At 43.2% G+C, this 13,392-nt stretch overlaps 1 protein-coding gene across 6 annotated transcripts in view; it reads left to right on the top strand.

The window, feature by feature from the left end:
* LOC132829161 (spindlin-Z-like) overlaps window positions 1-13,392 on the top strand; it is a 142,518-nt gene that overhangs the window by 119,087 nt on the left and 10,039 nt on the right. For all 6 annotated transcript variants that reach the window (XM_060846502.1, XM_060846499.1, XM_060846500.1 and 3 more), the window contains one exon: window positions 8,964-9,197. In XM_060846502.1, coding sequence (XP_060702485.1) covers window positions 8,964-9,197 — 234 coding nt within the window. The remainder of the gene's footprint in view (window positions 1-8,963; window positions 9,198-13,392) is intronic.

Here is a 13,392-nt window from a genome sequence, read left to right as displayed (position 1 = left end):
GATCTGCTCAGGGGAGCTTATTACGAATGATCATCTTGATGGAGGAGCAGACCCATAGTGACATATCGTCCACAGTGCAGATCTTGGCCATATGATCCAACTTGTCTGTGCTGGTGACAAGGATTGTCCTTTTTTTGTTGAATCTCCCACGGAAGTGCATCTTCCAACAGCAAATCACTGAGTAACCACCAGAGCTGGTACTCTGGGATTAGGCCAGTACAATTACTGCTAACAGTAGCTTACTAGCCACAGCTCACTGCTAGCATGTGAAATCAGATGCTACATTTACCCACCTAATCATTAAGTACATTCTTGTGTGTGAGTAAGTATATCAACCATTTATGTAATCAAAATCACTTTTTTTTACTTTAGATGTGTCATTGCTGCAGATATAGACATTCCTGGTGGGGTGAGGAGTGGTCTTCATGATTAATTGTCCAGGACATCTTTCCTGTACATATTACAGAGGACAGTTTCCTTAGGCAAGCTTACACTTCTAATGCCCTGCACAGAAGTTAGCAAATCCATCTTTCACAATTGAGTAGCTAATGGATAGATGAAGTACATGTTGATATGATCACAGACTGCAATCTAGCTTGATAAATCCATGTTTTGTTTCTTGATTTTTTAACAGGGTAGTCTTTTGCTGAAGCATACACACACAATGATCCAAACTTGGTTTTAATAAGAAAACAGAAGTTTATTTCACGAGCAATGAAGATAAAATAGAAGAAACACCAAGTTATTTGCACACAATGCAATTTAGAGATTTTGAAATGCGTGATAAAATATGGATGTATTAATCCCAAAAATTCTCCTTTACAGATCCCAAGAACATGTCTGTACAGTACCCAAAAGCATCCCTTAATCAGTACTCTCTCCAGTGGGGGACAAAGTTTCTCTAGCTTTTCAATAGGCTTAATTTAACTGTGACTTTAACTCCCAGTCTGGAAAATCTGATAGCGTCTTCCTGGAGACTTCACACACCTAACTTAAAAATTCTTGGTTTCAAATAACCTCTTCAGCATCTTATCCAAACACTTCTGGTCTGGGGTTATTTCTAAACTCCTTACTCTATTCTAGTTTATGTCTACTGCCTTTCTCAGGAGTACTGCTTTACCCATCTGCCCTAAACAAGAACTTACAAAAAAACCTTTTATCTTTTACAGCTATGGGTTTTCCCCAAAACCAAAAATAAGTCCAGGGGTTTTGACCAGAAATGCTGACGTGCAATGTTTACCTTGCTCTGTCATTAACTTGCCTTATGTAATTGGTTCTGAAAGCTACTTCTCTACCAAGTTGGTTTAAATATCACTATGGTTACAGAAATATTTTCAGGCTAATCATTAAACCCCCTCACATGGGGGGCAAAAAACCCTTAAGTCACTAATTCAAAATTCAAAACTTCTAACTTAAATGAGCTTAAACATGTAATACATTTCCTACAACACAATATCCTCTGGTTCTCTGTGATAAATCAAAAAATAACATGGGGCAAACCCTTTGGCTTAGAATACAAACCAAATCTGGAGAAAACACAACAGACTTTATTTTAGTACATGCAAAATTTCTCTTCAGTTATTCTTATTTATAAAAACAATGCTTCAATTTCTTTCCTATTGTCCCAGGTCTTGGAATATTGAGTTTGTATCTGAAGTGGATTATTCATGAAGTAATTTGTTTGCTTTTGATTTAATAAATCAGAAATCTACTAAAATGCCTGGACGCAAGCAATGGTTATATCATTTCTGCTTTGAAATGCAAGACGATAAAATGTTTTATTTTGCAATTGCACTCATCTGTCATTTGTAGTTCAAAAGTGTAGAAATATATAACAAAGAAAATTTCAGCACAGGCGCTAGAATAGGCCCTTCGGTCCTCCAAGTCTGTGCCGATCCAGATTCTCTGTCTCAACTTGTCACCTCTTTTCGAAGAATCTGTATCTCTCTGCTCCCTGTCTATTCATGTATCAGTCTAGATTAGGTTAGATTCTCTACAGTGTGGAAACAGGCCATTTGGTCCAACAAGTCCACACTGACCCTTGAAGCGTAACCCACGCCCAGATCCATTTCGCTACATTCCCCCTGACTAATGCACCTAACACTACGGGCAATTTAGCATGGCCTATTCACCTAACCTGCACATCCTTGGATTGAGAGAAGAAACCGGTGCACCCAGAGGAAACCCATGCAGACACAGGGTGAATGTGCAAACTCCACACAGATAGTCACCTGAGGTGGGAATCGAACAAGGGTCCCTGGCACTGTGAGGCAGCAGTGCTAACTGAGCGACCGTGCCACCCAATCTTAAATGATGCTATCATGCCCACCTCTACCACCTCCACCGGCAACGCTTTCTAGGAACTAACCACCCTCTGCATAAAGAACCTTCCATTCAAGTCTCCTTTAAACTTCATTCCCTTCTTCACCTTAAACTCGTGACCCCTAGTAATTGAGTCCCCACTCTGGGGGAAAAAGCCTCTTGCTATCCATCCTGTTGATACCCCTCATGATTTGTAGATCTCAATCAGGTCCCCTCTCAACCTCAGTCTTTCTAATGAAAATAATCCTCATCTACTCCGCCTCCCTTGATAGCTAGCATCCTCCATACCAGGCAAGATCCTGGTGAACCTTCTCTGCACCCTCTCCAAAGCATTCACATCCTTTTGGTAATGTGGTGACTGGAACTGTACACAGTATTCCAAATCTGGCTTAACTGAAGTCTTATACAACTGGAACATGACATGCCAACTCTTGTACTCAATACCCTATCCAATAAGGAAAGTATGCCATGTGCAGTCTTGACCACTCTCTCAACCTGCATTGCCACCTTCAGGAAACAATAGACCTAAACAGCCAAATCTCTCTGTACATCAATTTCCCACAGGGCTTTTCCATTTACCGTATAGTTTGCTCTTGAATTGGATCTTTCCAAATGCACCATCTCTCATTTTCCTGGTTTAAACTCCATCTGCCATTTTTCAGACTATCCAATCTGTATTCTGCTGCATTCTCTGATAGTCCCCTTCACTATCTGTTATTTCACTAATCTTAATATCATCTGTAAACTTGATAATCAGACCAGCCATCCCTACCTCCAGTTAATTTATGTGTATCACAAACAGCAGTGGTCCCAGCACGAATCCCTGTGGAGCGCCACTGGTTACGATTTTCCCATTTTGAGAAACTCCCTTCCACTACTACTGTCTCCTGGTGCCAGCCAGTTCTTTATCCATCTAGCTAGTGCACTGTGGACCCCATGCGACTTCACTTTCTCCATCAGCCTACCACAGGGAACCTTCTCAAACGTGTTACTGAAGCCCATGTATATGATATCTAAACCTCTTCCCTCATCAATCAACCTGGTCACTTCCTCACAGAATTCTATTAAGTTGGTAAGACATTACCTTCCCTGCTCAAAACCATGTTGCATATCACTGATCAGCCCATTTTCACCCAAACATAGATCCTATCCCTCAGTATCTGCTCCAACAGCTGACATCAGGCTCACCAGTCTATACCTGGATTATCCCTGCTATGCTCCTTTTAAGAAAAGGGACAACATTAGCAATTCTCCAGTCCTCTGGGACCTCACCTGTGTTCAAGAAGGCTGCAAAGGTATCTGTTAAGGCCCCAGCTATTTCCTCTCTCGCTTCCCTCAGTCACCTGGGATAGATCCTATCCAGACCTGGGGACTTGTCCATTTTAATGCCTTTTAGAATACCCAACAATTCCTCACTATTTATGTTGACTTGACCTAGAGTAATCGAACATCTGTCCCTAATGCATAACTTCCCTCCTTTGTCCTTGAGTGGGAAAACCCTTTCTCTTGTTACCGTCTTGCTCCTTATATGAATAAAAAGCTTTGGGATTATCCTCACTCCTGTTTGCTAAAGACCACTTTTAGCCCTGTCAATTCGTTGTTTCGGATTGGTCCTATTATCCTGACATTCTTCCAAAGCTTCGTCTGTTTTCAATCTAGTCCTTATGTATGTTTCATTTTTCCTCTTAGCTCGTCTCTCGATTTCATCTGTCATCCATGGTTCCCTAACCATGCCACTTATGTCCCTGCAAAAATGAGTGATAGGTCTGTCCTGTATTCTGATCAACCTCTCTTTAAAAGCCTCCCACATATCAACTGTGGATTTACCTTCAAACAGCAGCTCCCAATACACATTCCCCAGCTCCTGTTGAATTTTGCTACAGTTGCCCCACCACCACCAAAACAATTTAGCACTCTTCCTTTAGGATCACTCTTGTCTTTGTCCATGAGTATTCTAAAACTTACGGAATTCTGATCACTATTCCCAAAGTTATCCCTTACTGAAATTTCAACCACTTGGCTGGGCTTATTCCCAAACACCAGGTCCAGTATGATCCCTTATTGAGTTGGACTATTTACATACTGCTCTATAAAACCCTCCTGGATGCTCCTTTCAAATTCTGCTCCATCTAGACCTCTACCACTAAGTGAATCCCAGTCAATGCTGAGATAATTACGATCTCCACTCACCACCATCCTTTTGCTCCGACATCTTTCTATAATCTGTTTACATATTTGTACCTCTATCTCACGCTCGCTGTTGGGAGGCATGTAGTACAGCCCCAACATTATTACTTCACCCTTTCTATTTGAGTTCTGCCTATACTGCCTCACTGCTTGAGTCCTCCATAGTGTCCTACTTCAGCACAGCTGTGATATCCTCTCTGACTAGTAATGCAACTCCTCCGACCCTTCTACCTCCCTCTCTATCCCATCTGAAGCATCTATATCCTGGGATATTTAGTTGTCAATCATGACCTACCCTCAACCAATTCTCACTAATAACAATAACATATACGCCCAGGTACTAATCCAAGCCATAAGTTCATCTGCCTTAGCTACTACACTTCTTGCATTAAAATAAATGCATCTCAGGTCAGCTGTCTTTTTGCATTCAACATTTGCTCCCTGCCTTCTCTTCCCCCTTAGTCATGCTGACTTCATTATCTAGTTCCTTACAACAGCCATTCTCAGTGGGAGCTGAATGGCTCCCTTGTGAAGGGAGCCACAGTCTGAAAGCTGAGAGAGTGGAGCCCTAAGGGTTTATGGGGGCTCAGAACTGAATCGATGAAATACCCAAGCAACGTAACTGCACGTTGTCAGTTTGAAAAGGATTTTTGGATCAAGTGATCTGCTGGATAAATTTACAACATATTTGGTTGAGGATGGATTCTGCAAGGTAGTTTCCTTGACAAAATACAGGAGCAGAATTGATATTGCAACAAGAGGTGACCTCCGATTGTTTTGGCATCCGATATCATGAAATTTGCAACAAAGCACCTAGCTCAAGGATCGCATTAGGCCTGATAGATGTTTAATTTCATACAGTTTTCAAAAAAAATTTTTTTTGTCCAGGATGTCGGAATGTTCAAGTTTTCTTGGTTTTCAATAATAAACGATTTTCTGTCTATCTGTTTGTGTTGTATCCCTGTTTGAAAGGGGGGGCACGGTGCTCTGGAACCTGAGAAGAGCTTCTGGTAGGGGGGGTGCGTGGCCAACAGGTGGTTGAGAATCACTGCCTTACAGGCTTTAGTTACTACCTCCTTACTGTCCACTATTCACCTCATTTGGTTTCCATCCCCCTGCCACATTTAGTTTAAACCATCCCCATAAGTGTTTGCAAAAGCCCCTCCGAGGACGTTGGTTCCAGTCCATCCAATTTGTAATATTCCCACCTCCCTCAAAACCGAAAGAAAATGGGAATAGGTGCAGGCATTAGGTCCATAGTGCCAACTCCACTGTTCCGTTTGGTCCATAGAGCCGATTCCACTGTTGTTTGATTGTTGCTGGTCCTTTTGTCTCCATGCCATACTCCCATTCCCTCCCCAAATCCCTTGGCACCTTTTAGTGTCTAGACATTTACCAGGATGCTGCTGGATATAGAAGGTTTGACTTATGAAGAAAGGCTGGGACTTCGCTCACTGGAGCATAGGTTGAGAGGCGAAGTTTATAAAATAATGAGGGGTATAAGATAAGGTTAATGGTACTTGCCTTTTCCCTGGGATGGGGGATTTCAACACCAGGGGGCTTTTAAGGTGAGAGGAGAAAAATTTAAAAAGGACATGGGGCAATTTTTTTTTTAAAAACAGTGGTTCGCATATGGAATGAATTTCCTGAAGAAGTGGTGGTTGTGGGTACAGTTACAATGTTTAAAACACTCTAAGTACATGAATAGGAAATGTTTGGAGGGGTATGGACAGGCAGGTGGAACTAGTGTAGTTTGGGATTATGTTTGGCATGGATCAGTTAGACCGAAGGATCTGTTTCCAAGCTGAATAACGCTATGCCTATGGCTCTACCATGTAAAGATGTGCAGGTTAAGTCCCTAACTATAGAGAATACCAATGTTCACCTCTGAAGAATTTTCTCATCATCTCATCGGAGTCTGAAATGACCTACCTCATAACCTGAGATTGTCCCAGAATTAGGGTACAAGTGGGTCACAATACCCATCCCCTCCTGGTCAGGGGAATCACTACCCACCCATCCAGACTGTACAGCCATGTCAGAATATTTTTCATGTTTCAATGAGATTCCCCATATCTGTCTAAACTCCAGTGAATACAAGATCATTCGATCCCATCTCTCTCTTCATGCAGCAGACGTGCCATCCTTGGAATCAGTCTCGTGAACCTTTGCTGCACTCCCTGTATGGAAAGTATATTTTTCTTGGGTAATGAGACTAAAAATGCACAAAATATTCAAGGTGTGAACTTACCGAGGCCCTGTACAAATGCAGTAAGCTTTCCTTGCTCCTGTACTCAAACCCCTTACAATGAAGGCCAGGATACGATTTACCTGCCTTAACTTGTTGCACCTGCATACTTAATTTCAATGGCCAGTGTACAGGGGATACCCTGGTCCATTTGTACAACAACCTGTCACAACCTATGTTCTTCCTGCCAAAGTGGTCACCTTCACATTTATCCATATTTGACTGCACCTGCCATATTTCTACCCACTTGCCTGAATTGTTCTGAAGGAACCTTGCCATACTCACTCCCACCTAGGTTTGTGTCTTCAGAAAACCTGGAAATATTACATTTGATTTTCTCATCAACGTGTGGAGGTTGAAATCATCCATGATTACTGAACCATCCTTGTTGCATGCATCTCAAATTTCCCGCTTAATACCACCCCCACCTCACCGCTGCTGTTTAGAGGGCTATAGACAATAAACGCAAACATAGAAACCCTGAGCAGGGGTAGGCCATTCAGCCCTTTGAGCCTGCTGACTCCCCATTCAGTTTGGTCCCATTAGCTCCAAGAGCTGTATCTAACTCATCGAAAGCATTCGATGTTTTGGTCCCAGTTAGTTTTTGTGGCCGAGAATTCAACAGGCTTACCTCTGTGTAGTGAAGCAATTTCTTCCTGTCACTGACTGAAATGATCTATCCTGCAATCTTAAACCGTGAGCCCTAGTTCTGGGCTACCCACTCATTAGGATTCTCCTTCCTGCATTTACCTTGTCTAGTCCTGTCCGAAATTTATAGGCTTGCAAGATTTATTACCCACCCCCACCACCTCACTTCCTTCAAGAAAAAAAATGGAGTCAATGTGGAGCAGCAAGTTGGTATCTCAGAAACTGTATATGAACATCAGGTAAAGCCTGTTGTCCTTGGATATGATGGCTCACACAAAAGATAGTCTCTTGACAGTTGGTTCATCTGTATGCACGTGGTCTCTCATGGCTTGCCAGCACCTAGAGAACTGCAACTCATCAAAACCAGCAACCTCGGATAAAGAAAATGTAAATTCCTGAGCAAATTCAGTATTGTTGCACTCAATTATGCAACCGTTACCCCGAGCCTCTGACGCACCAGGGAAAATAGCCTTTCCCAATAGCTCAAACTCTTCACCCTGGCAACAATTTTTAGAAATCTTTTCTGAACCCTTTTCAGTTTTCATAACATCCACCCTATAGCAGGGAGACCAGAATTGCACGCAGTATTCCAAAAGTGGCCTGATCAATGTTTTGTACAGATGCAACATGACCTCCCAACTCCTATACTTAATGCATTGACCAAACCAAACCAAACGTCACTGATATAAAATCATCTTTGACATGGATAGGTAACATCTTCCCCACGTGGTGGAGGAGCCCAAAACTAAAGGGCATAGGTTTAAGGTGAGAGAGGAAAGATTTAAAAGTGACCTAAGGAGCAAATCTTTCACACACACGGTGTTGCATGTATGGAATGAGCCAGAGGAGGTGATAGAGGCTGGTACAATTACAACATTTAAAAGGTATCTGGATGGGTATATGAATAGGAAACATTTAGAGGAATGTGGGCCCAATGCTGGCAAATGGGACTAGTTTTATTTAGGATATCTGGTTGGCAGGGACAAGTTGGACCAAAGGATCTGTTTCTGTGCTGTACATCTCTGTAACACTTTTAATGCAAGCTGTTGCCAAAGGCTGAGTTGTTGACTATCCAGATTTAAGATGATTGGCCACGAAGTAAAAGGTAAAGTCATCATAGTTTTACTGGTCTGTATGGCTGCTCTCTCATTGGAGAGAAAGCTGGTGGTGGTTTAACCTGAGGGCTAACATTCCTCGGGCAAGGGGAGAGGTTGAGAAGGAGCATTCTTTATGGTAATCTCAGCTGGTTCAGGAATTGAACCCACATTGTTGGCATCCCTTTGGCCAGCCAACAAGCTAACGGTCCCTTTTTTTAAAAATTCAACCAGTTAGGGTTAGCTAGACCAGTGGTTACAATTCAACACAAACCTTGGAAAGGTACTTGGATAAACAGTTGATGGAAGGAAGAGGGAACAAGGCTGTGGGGAAAGAGCAGCGGAGTGGGAATGATTGGAACGCCCACTGAGCAAGCTAGCACAAACTGCGTGGGTTGAAAGGCCATGTTCAGTGCTGCATTATTCCATAACAGGATTGAGCTGTGACTCCTGCTTTCCAACAGGTCGAACAAAAATAATGGATGCTGACCTGGCAGAGCTCATAGTGGGGAAAGCAGTCGAGCACATGTTCGAGAAGGATGATGGATCGAAGAATGAGTGGAGAGGGATGGTGTTGGCTCGTGCACCTGTCATGACAACGTGGTATTATATCACATATGAAAAGGACCCTGTACTGTATATGTACCAGCTATTGGAGGACTACAAAGAGGGAGATCTCCGTATCCTGCCAGATTCAGGTACGTAATGCAGCGGAATTGTACACTCAAAGCCTGATGAATGTTTACCAGCTGCTGGATTAGTTTCCAATGTAAATAAACGTGTTGATAATCACCCCACAGGTTAGACAGTGGGGAGAGAAGCAGTTGGGGTTTCAGTTCAGTAACCTCTTGGTTTCAACACTCCCTGCATTGAATAACTTGGGGCCCCTCAGGCAGTAGCAGTTTCGTGGGGTCTTAATTTTCTGGTTGGCCATACCCTCTCAGTGAAAAGAATCAACAGGACTGTTTTGAGAGGAAGAGGAGACAGCATGCTTTTTCAGGAAAACAGTGGGTGAAAAAATACATGGTCCGTCAAACGTGTCAAAGATTGAAATGATCTCTCACCCAGCGTGTCTCCCCCCCCCCCCCCCCCAACAAAAAGTCCTTCTCATGCAGGATAGTTGTGAGTGATAGGTGCCTTATGATGGGTCAAACCCTGTCACTATTTGGTTAGGGGAGGGATGGTGGAGGAGAAAAACCTTAATGGTTCAAATAGACAATACTCCAGAATACCACAGGAAAGAATTCATTCCAGTTGAAGCATTTTACAGTTGGGAATGGATGGAAGTCTCAGATTTGTGAGACGAGAGCCTCTTTCTTAGAGTGAAGAACCGTTTGCAGAACTAATATATCTTCCTCTTCCTGTTTTGGTAAGTCACAGAATTTATTTTTTCTGAGAAAATAATGTCTTCAATTAAATGCATGTAAACAGCCTACTACCAAGTCTTGGACAAGCCTGAAGTTGTAATGTCTTCTGTTCTGTTCTTGCTGTACAACTTATTACCAATCTTTTAAAAGTGTTAGTGTCAAAGACATTGGAATTTTATACATAGTACAAAAATCAGTATTTTGATGTCTTCAGCACATGATTCTGGTCACAGCCAGTTAGCTCCCAGCTGAGGTGACATATCAGAGAAGGCAAATGGTGATGTAACTGATGATAACAGCTGTGGACACAGTGCATCCACTGAAGAACTTAATTAGACCGTCCATATTGCAAACTGTGCTGTTACTGGACCATTTTCCAGTGACCGTGGACTACATCAAGCCAGCTGCTCAGTGCAGTGATTGATATTTAGTGGATGGAGAAATAATGGTGTGTAGTGTTGGAAAAGCGCAGCCTGATGGTCATTCCCAATGAAGGTTTATGCTTGAAACGCCGATTCTCCCGCTCGGATGCTGGCTGACCTGCTGTTCTTTTCTGCTACCACACTCTTCCACTCTGATCTCCAGCATCTGCAGTCCTCACTTTCTCCTTCTCCTTGTAGTTGTAATATTTCTAGATTAATAATCCAGAGGCAAGGCTAATGCTCCAGAGACACATGCTCAAGTCCTACAAGACCCACCTGGTTCGCAAGTTTCGTTTTAAGGGAAATCTGTCATCTTAGCCCAGTCTGGCCTATATGTGACTCCGGATTTCTCAGCAGTGTGGTGCTTAATTGGTCTCTGCAGTTCCCTAGCTGTTCAGGTAAAGAGTAGTTAGAGATGGGCAACAGCTCAGTAATGCCCATGTCTCATTAAAATATATTTTCTAAAGACAATATTATTCTAAGTAATAGGAGAAATCGATTTGCGCTGCTCACATTGCACCTGCCATTCTGGTAATGAGGATGTACTGAGTTGCAATGGTATTATTGTGGTAACGCTAATCACCCTCTTCAGATACAGCATGACACCTCTCCAGAGCTAGTGGGACCTCAGCCCAAACCTTCTGGCCAGAGGTAGCACGGTTGCCACCAGAGTTCTCTCTCAGCCATGCTGGTCTTCTCTGTACAGTGATCAGCATGCCAATGTAGAGCATTGCATTGACTCTCTATAACTGGATATCAATGATGCACACAGACCTGAGAGAGAGATCTTTTTCTTAATGAATTCATGAAATGAGGGCATTGCTAGCTAGGCTCGTATTTATTGCCCAAAGGGCAGTTCGGAGTCGACCACACTGCATGAGCGAAAAAGAATTCGAAGGAACACTGACTATCACTGCACCACAAGAGCCCCTATGATGTGTTTCTGTCGATATTAATGATCACTATTCAGAGATGTTATTACACAATACTGGAGCAGTTTGGTCTTTAACCTGGACCTCCTGACTCAGATGGTACACTACCACTACACCACTAGAGCCCATCAAAGGTGTTGTATACAGTGTCAGTCTGGGCAAGCCCTATTGTTGGGAGATGGTTAGTTTTCCAGCTGATCTGATCGTAATCTTAGCATGAAGCCTGAAGGACCTATACTTACTGCGCCCTCTGCTGCTGAAGACAGGTCCTGCAGAGCTAGTGGGAGCAGTTGTCCCACCTCATACCTTACCACCACATTGTTAGACCCTGAGGTGAACTTTTCACTGTAGTGGATCCTACCCTTTTCTTTCCTATAATGCCTGGAGCTGAGAATCATTTTACAATGGAAGGCATGTTAACATTGGTCACTGGATACTGCAGAGGTCAGTCTTATGTCTCTGAGTCATAGAGATGAATTCCAAGCTGTGCATACACCAGATGCCAGTGCAGCCATTAATGAGGGAAAGAAAAAAAAATGTTGATTCTACTTTGAAGTGCTATGTAGTTTTTAGGGGAGAAACTCTATTACAATTCCTTGAAGAGGCTGGACAGCTCAGCTGGCTGGAGAGTGACACCAGCAGCATGGGTTCAATTCCCACACTGGCTGGGGTTGCCACGAAGGACTGTCCTTCTCAACTTCTCCCTTCCTGGTAAACCACCAGCATTGCGCCTCTCCTAATGAGAGAGCAGCTCGATGGTCTGAACAGACCAATGTCGATTTGACCTTTTCATTCATAAAGCCGACAATCTCTGTTCACGCGTGCATATTCAACATTTGAGCAGCACACCATTGAGGGATGCAATTAATTCAAGAGAAATTTTCACAAAGTATCAGCATCACTTTTTATTTCCACATTCAGGTGATTACCTGCTGGGGAGTATGATTTCTACATCCAATTCTCGGCTGTTTCCGTGGAGTTTATTATTGGACCTCGTTAAATCGCTAGAGAGGAAAATAAGTTTTAATTTGTTAGAGGCCGTGCAAATCCTGCTTTAAAACTGAACTCGCTGAAGGTTGTACGACTGAGACAGGTTACAGAAATGGTGAATGGTGAAACCACAGAGGTTAATGATTCTACACTTGAAGCTTTAAGGACACAGAGCTGATGTGGCTTAGAGAGTATGAGTACTGTGTGAACGGGACTTGGTATTGGTTGTTATGAACGGAAATGAGATGCTGCTTCAGCCAGAGAGTGGTGGAACTGTGGAATTCATTGCCACAGAGCACAGTGGAGGCCAGGGCATTAAGGCAGAGATTGATAAATTCTTGATCTCACAAGGAATTAAGGGCTATGGGGAGAGTGTGGGTAAGTGAAGTTGAAATGCCCATCAGCTATGATTGAATGGCGGCGTGGACTCGATGGGCGGAATAGCCTTACTTCCTCTCCTATGTCTTATGGTCTTATGGTGATATGCAGGCAGCAGTCTCATCAATTCTCTTTCCATTGTGACATCAGGAGTGGAGAATGTGCAATCATCAGTGAACAATGGACCATTTGCATCTCCTGAGATATTGAAGCTGTCTATGTCGATATCCAGCAAGGCCAGTACAACATTTGAGGCTTGGGCTGATTAGTAGTAGTCATGCCATGCAATTGCCTGGTAATGACCCTCTATTGGCCAGAAACAGCGAGACCAGCTGGGTTTGTACGTGGCTAAAGAGCAGGCCAGAGAATGGGAACTCTGTGGCAAGTAACTAATCTCTTGATTCCCCAAAGCCAGCTGTAAGCCAGGCATCTGACAGGTTGTTCACCATTTGGCTAGATGCGTGCAGCTCCACAAGCTCCCTAAGCTCAACATCACCTAGGTCACAGCAACCGACTTGATTGGCACCCCACCACCACCTTTTGCATTCACTTCCTCCAACACTAATGCACAGTGACAGCAGTGTATCCTATTTACAGCAGATATTTCCGCAATTTGCCAGTATTTACAAAATCACCACTGCTACCTAAAAGGCAAAGACACTTGATGCATTACCTGCAAGAACTCCTTCGAACTGCACATCATCCTGACTTAGAAGTATGTCACCATTCCTTCACTGTCAGTCAAAATCCTGGAGCTGTCTCCCCAGCAATACTATGGGATGCCTATGCCTCAGACTGCAATGG

Source organism: Hemiscyllium ocellatum, chromosome 28 (genome assembly GCF_020745735.1).
Source record: "Hemiscyllium ocellatum isolate sHemOce1 chromosome 28, sHemOce1.pat.X.cur, whole genome shotgun sequence".
NCBI classification, from domain to species: Eukaryota; Metazoa; Chordata; class Chondrichthyes; order Orectolobiformes; family Hemiscylliidae; genus Hemiscyllium; species Hemiscyllium ocellatum.
This window is presented reverse-complemented; position numbering and strand designations above follow the sequence as displayed.